Source organism: Phaseolus vulgaris, chromosome 1 (assembly GCF_000499845.2).
Source record: "Phaseolus vulgaris cultivar G19833 chromosome 1, P. vulgaris v2.0, whole genome shotgun sequence".
Lineage (NCBI taxonomy): Eukaryota > Viridiplantae > Streptophyta > Magnoliopsida > Fabales > Fabaceae > Phaseolus > Phaseolus vulgaris.
The window spans coordinates 32467185-32473382 of NC_023759.2; the positions used below are offsets into that span (position 1 = coordinate 32467185).

The window sequence follows — 6198 nt, forward strand, 5'->3', positions numbered from 1 at the left end:
CTGCTTTCTTAATGTGAGAAGGAAGATCAATGAGTTTCATTAGCAGCTTGTGAAAGCTCATTTTCAATTATTCTTCTTTTCACATCCTAAATGTCAAAACTAAATCTTCAAGTCTTCTATCAAAGTCTCCTTTCTAGGAATATGCAGTGTAAAAGTCTAGACTTTGGAGGGAAAAGTAAGGAAATTGGAATCTTGGATCTTAGAGCCAAAATCAAAATGACTATTCACGTTGATTTACATGGATAAACAGTAGAACCACTTTAATTTCCTCTATACGTGAAAGGGACAAGTACTATGTTTGCTTTGTTATTAATGGAAAATATGGTTTCGTATCTTCTCAGATTTTGGTCCAATTGCTTTTGCAAGACTCATGCCTTTTGGGCATTTGCTTTGGCTATGATTATTTACCCCAATCAATCATAGATACATAATTTGTCTCATTCTCTTGTCCCAAACATTAGCGGATGAACCATCATAGAAATGATATAACTTTCAGAAACTTTATTTTATAACTTTGGAGATTAAGTGATATGACTGAAATTAAATTACACATCACATCCAAGGAAGGTAACATCTTGGTTGGTCTTGCAGCCCCAGAATTCCCTTTATTAGCACTCTACTCTACTTTCTTAATCCTTATCCTCTCTTCTCTTCCATTTGGCTCGTCAACACTGCATTGAGACTTAGCTATCAAGAATAACATTCTAAAATAACCAACTAGATACTACCAAGTGCTAAACTCTGAACAAATGGAAAAAAGCTAGACAGTGGTTTGTTTGTATCTAGTATTTTCTGTTGGTCTAATGAGTTGCAAGAAGAGACAAACTCCATGCCATGTAAATTGTAATAGGTATAAAACAGATGTGAAAAAAATTCTAGACCAAAACTCGTCAGCATAAGAGACTAGCAAAGAATAAAGAACCAAGAATAGTTCAGCAAATATTTGCAAAAGAAAAGGAATATAAATATTTATTGATGAGGATATGCTGGTGACATATTTATTTTGCTGAAGATGTCAAATTTGATAGATATATGACACTACAGAACATGCGTGGAGACAAATCACGTCTGAACCTGGTGGTCATAGTCTCTTGACTGAAAAATAAATAGCTTGTGCGGAGCCTACAAAGGCATAGGAGTCAATTTTTTTTACCAAACACTAAACTTGGTAAATAACTAAGTCTTGTTTCATGCTATGTAACATCACTATTTTATAATATTCATGGCATGGTGGACTTCAAGTCTTCCACTATTGTTCAATACAGATGGTAGGAACTCTTTTTCATCACGTTTCTTATTTTTCTCTTTTCATCCTTTAAAATGAAAAAAATAAAAATGTTCTAATCCTATACGAGGTAGGCATGTTCTACTATTGATTTAAGATAAAAACTTAGATTCTCCACTTCTGCTAAGGCCTTTAAATCTTGGATAAACTGTTGAGATTTACTACATGAGTTGAATATAAGAAATCGCGACACCGTCTCTAATCCAAAATCTTAAACATTTTGTGTTTGTGAGTTTTTTTTCTTATTACTCAACTTTCTCGTTTCTATTCAGTTTAGGACTTTCAACTTATACTTGTATATTCCTAACACAACGTTCTATATCATTGAAGTGTAGAACAGATCTTGAAATTTTTTCCTTCCTCACACTGAATTTCTCCATATGTAGTTTGCTTCTGGATTTACTGCGGGGGGGTTTTTGATTGGTGGAATATACGAATGCAGCAAATAACATTGCATCATTTATTGCCCCAAATACATTACCCTTTTTCACTTCTTCATTTTCCCACTAGTCAATTATCATAAATTTAGGAAGAGGGACAAATCACCACAAGTTGATGTGACCATACATCATAGAGATCAAAGAACAAGATATAACTTACATTGAAGTAACTCATTGTATTAATAGAATTGATAAAAGATGGTGAATGATTACAAAAGATTCTTATTCATACTAGTGTTGTTATTATGTGTCTAACTAACTGAATACAGGTGAAAATCTCAACCACTGATAATGGTGTTCCATGGGATACCATTTCGTAAAAAAGCTAAGCAAAAGTAAGTTACATGCAACATGTTGACAGCCTCTGTGGTTCTGCATTTGGAAATACAGTGGCTAGTTTAGATCACAATCACCATTTGGAAGTTTGGATATACATCCTTATAGGTTTATCAGTAAACTCTAATCCCAACTAACCTTCCACGGACATAAGACACTATATAGCCAATTTATATCTGCAGTCCCTCATTTTCTTTTGCTAAATTTTAAACACTTCTGCAAAATATAAAATAAACATCTGATTTACTTTAAATAATGGAAATTGCAGAATCCCTACCCTGTCATTTACTTTCACTGAAACATACATACAAGTAATTCAGAATGACAAATACACAGCTGCCGCTCGTGAGGAAAACAATTGTCTCACTCAACACTTCAATATGAAACAATAGTAAGAACATAGTTATTACACGACAGAATGATGCTTAACATACAATGAACAAGGACAGACAGTAGATAGTGATGATGAAGATTTCAATAACCATCCTCAGCTTCTTCTTCTTCACCTTCTGCTCCAACCTCTTCATAGTCCTTTTCAAGAGCAGCAAGATCTTCCCGGGCTTCAGAAAATTCACCTTCTTCCATTCCTTCACCCACATACCAGTGGACAAATGCCCTCTTAGCATACATGAGGTCAAATTTGTAATCAATACGCGAGAAAACCTCAGCGACAGCTGTGTTGTTGCTTATCATGCAAACCGCTCGCTGCACCTTGGCAAGATCACCTCCTGGTACCACTGTTGGAGGCTGGTAGTTGATACCACACTTGAAACCAGTAGGGCACCTAAAATTTGTCACCAAAATCATCCTATAAGATTTTTGTTTCAAGAAAAATGAAAAACTTCAAAGAATATGTCTCAAAAATAGCTCTCATAATATGGCATTCCAAGGAAGTATAATTACCAGTCAACAAACTGAACTGTTCTCTTTGCCTTGATATTTGAAACAGATGCATTTACATCTTTGGGAACAACGTCCCCGCGATACATCAGGCAGCATGCCATGTACTTGCCATGTCTCGGATCACACTTAGCCATCATACTTGATGGCTCAAAAACAGCACTGGTGATCTCAGGAACAGATAGCTGCTCATGGTAGGCCTTTGCGGCAGATATTACAGGGGCATAAGATGAAAGCATGAAATGGATACGGGGATATGGCACAAGATTAGTCTGGAACTCAGTAATGTCCACATTAATTGCACCATCAAATCTCAAGGAAGTGGTCAAGGAAGAGATAATTTGAGATATCAGACGGTTCAAGTTAGTGTAAGTTGGCCTTTCTATATCTAATGATTTTCTGCAGATATCATATATTGCTTCATTGTCCAAAAGCACAACCACATCAGTGTGCTCAAGAAGAGAATGTGTGGAAAGGACACTATTGTAAGGTTCAACAACTGCAGTAGATACCTGTATGATAAACGGTACTCTCATGAGGGCATTTCACATGGATAATAAACAATAATATACCAAAAACAATTAGTAAGCAAACCATAAAACACCAGTTAACCAATACAAGAGAAAGTATCTGTATATCTAGTACATAAGCCTACTGGGTAGTTTGATTAGTCAGGGTAGAAAAATGTTCCTTAAAGGAACACTTTCCTGAATCATAGTCTAGAAAATCAGAAGAAAAATGATGTTAACAAGTGTTTGATGATGCACCACAAACAGATAATTTTACTTCATTTTTTCCCAAAGAATTTAAGAAATCACCTGAGGAGAAGGATAAATGGTAAAACCAAGTTTAGATTTCTTTCCATAATCCACAGACAAACGTTCCAACAGTAATGATCCCAAACCAGAACCAGTACCACCACCAACCGCATTAAAAACCAAGAATCCTTGCAAACCAGTGCAATTGTCTGCTAATTTTCTGATACGATCAAGGCACAGTTCAACAATTTCTCTTCCAACTGCAGCATAGGTACTTAATAAGTTGCATTGTCCAGCTAAACAAGGAAGTGAATAGCCAATTTTGACCTGCATCAGAATTTGACTTACCAGTGTAGTGTCCCCTTGCAAAGTTATTAGCAGCATCTTCCTTGCCTGAAATTAATTGCTCAGGGTGAAATAGTTGTCTGTAAGCACCAGATCTGACTTCATCAATAACACTAGGTTCCAGATCAACAAATAAAGCCCTTGGAACATGCTTTCCAGATCCAGTCTCGCTGAAGAAGGTGTTGAAAGCATCATGTGCAATGCCAACTGTGGTATCACTGCAAGAAGATAGATATGACAATTATTTGTACGAATGTAAAGGGAAAAATAATTAGAATGGATTCATAAAAACAAAATAAAGTTCTAGTTTCAGGGTAGTGAGAAATTAGAAGCTTAGAAAGGGATAACATTCATTCAATGAATTTGGCCTCCAAATGGTTTTATGCTCTAACTAACACCCCACCAACACAATGGACCTTTTATATGTAAAAATTAAAAGAAGGGATTCTCCTATTCAGAAAAGGCAGTACTGCATTTATACTTTTCCTTGCCACAGTTACAATATAAGATGAATGATCTATGCATATTATGTGCTAAATAGACACGACCATAAAAATGGAGGAAACGTAATAAAGAAATAAACATGACATGATCACGCTTAACATTATGATTTAAATCACATCCAACAAAAGACCCTCCATAGAAACAATACATAAGGTAAACTACCAATAATAAGCACTTTCGAAAATATGAGAAGTTTAAGGATGAAATCTAACTGATCAAGTAATACAAGTTGAAGATAGATCAAATTAAGCTTTCTAGTATTCAAGGCAACAATTGAGTGAAAAAGTACACCATAGTCAAAAGACCTAAAGAATCAAAACTTTCATGAAGATACAAGGTATTCAATTAAACAACACATCAAACAGCAATGATCACAGAACTGTACCTAGGCATCGTGCCATCAGGGTTAATTCCATGCTCAAGGCAATATAACTCCCAACATGAATTTCCCACCTGAATTCCAGCTTGTCCAATATGAATGCTAATGATCTCTCTCATCTTCTGTGTGTCAGCTTCTCTGTGTGATGATGCAAACAAAAATCAGAAGGAGGAGTAAACTGCAAGGAGAGAAAGCAAAGAAGATTCTTTGATATTTGTTTGCTCTCTTTAGAGTTAGAATAGCTTGACACATAAACACATGTGAAGGTTGGAGAAAAAAGTCAAGCGGTTAGAAAGTATAAAAATTGATGAATATCTTAAATTATTGGAGTGAGTTTTGTAATAATGAAGAGGGGACCTTCATTTGGAGATAAATAACAGTTGAATGGGGGTTGAAGGGGTCCATGCTTTTGGTCGGTTTTCCAACTTATATTAGGGGACACAACTCCTTGTCTTCTTTCCTGTTATGCTTCCAAGCAGGCATCACATGTGCTGCACAAGATAAAACTTTTTACTTTCAACTTATAACTGTTATATTTTCAATCACTTATTATCAAATTCAATAAATCTAATAGTAATTTCTCATAAAATTATTTTATATTTTCAATATTTATTATTTAAACTACAACTTATATAAAATAATAACAATTCGTTGATATAAGTAATATTATATTTGAATATTTTAAATACTTTTTATATTAATAACAATTAAAACCTTATTCAATATAATCATAAAAGAAAACCTAGATATAATTCCTTGCATGCATGTTTTTGGTGTTGAATCAAAACTCAAGTCTCTCCTAATATAAAAATTTACAAATCATAATGACAAAACACTTATATAATTGTATCTAAACCTTTTCTTACTATTTATACATATAAAAAATGAAACTAGACCATATATTAACGCAAATTATTACACCATTCAATTATTTTTTACAAAATATACTTTTTTATATATTCTGAAAATATCTACATTTGTTATGCAGTATCCATCTGGTATTTGTGACACATCTTTTTCCATTGGGGCTGGCTGGTACAGATACACAGCTGTTGACGTTGCTCCTCCATGTTTCTATTCAAGTAATAGAGTCAGATATTTTTTATAATGAACAGATTTTTTATTACACAAGGCACCACGTGTTGGATGATAATAATTGAGTGATAGTTAAAATTGTTAGATATTATAAGATCAGAAAAGTATAATTAAACAAGACCCTACTTCTTATGTTTGTAATGATTGGTTGATTAC

At 34.2% G+C, this 6198-nt stretch overlaps 1 protein-coding gene across 1 annotated transcript; it reads right to left on the minus strand.

The window, feature by feature from the left end:
- Nucleotides 1-2323: 2323 nt before the first annotated feature.
- LOC137813936 (tubulin alpha-1 chain-like) lies at nt 2324-5350 on the minus strand. Its single transcript, XM_068616427.1, has 5 exons — nt 4954-5350; nt 4068-4282; nt 3780-3979; nt 2965-3473; nt 2324-2845 (listed from the first exon to the last, which is right to left on the minus strand). The coding sequence occupies exons 1-5, from the start codon at nt 5064-5066 to the stop codon at nt 2536-2538; spliced, it is 1347 nt and encodes a 448-aa protein (XP_068472528.1). The 5' UTR covers nt 5067-5350; the 3' UTR covers nt 2324-2535.
- Nucleotides 5351-6198: the final 848 nt, after the last annotated feature.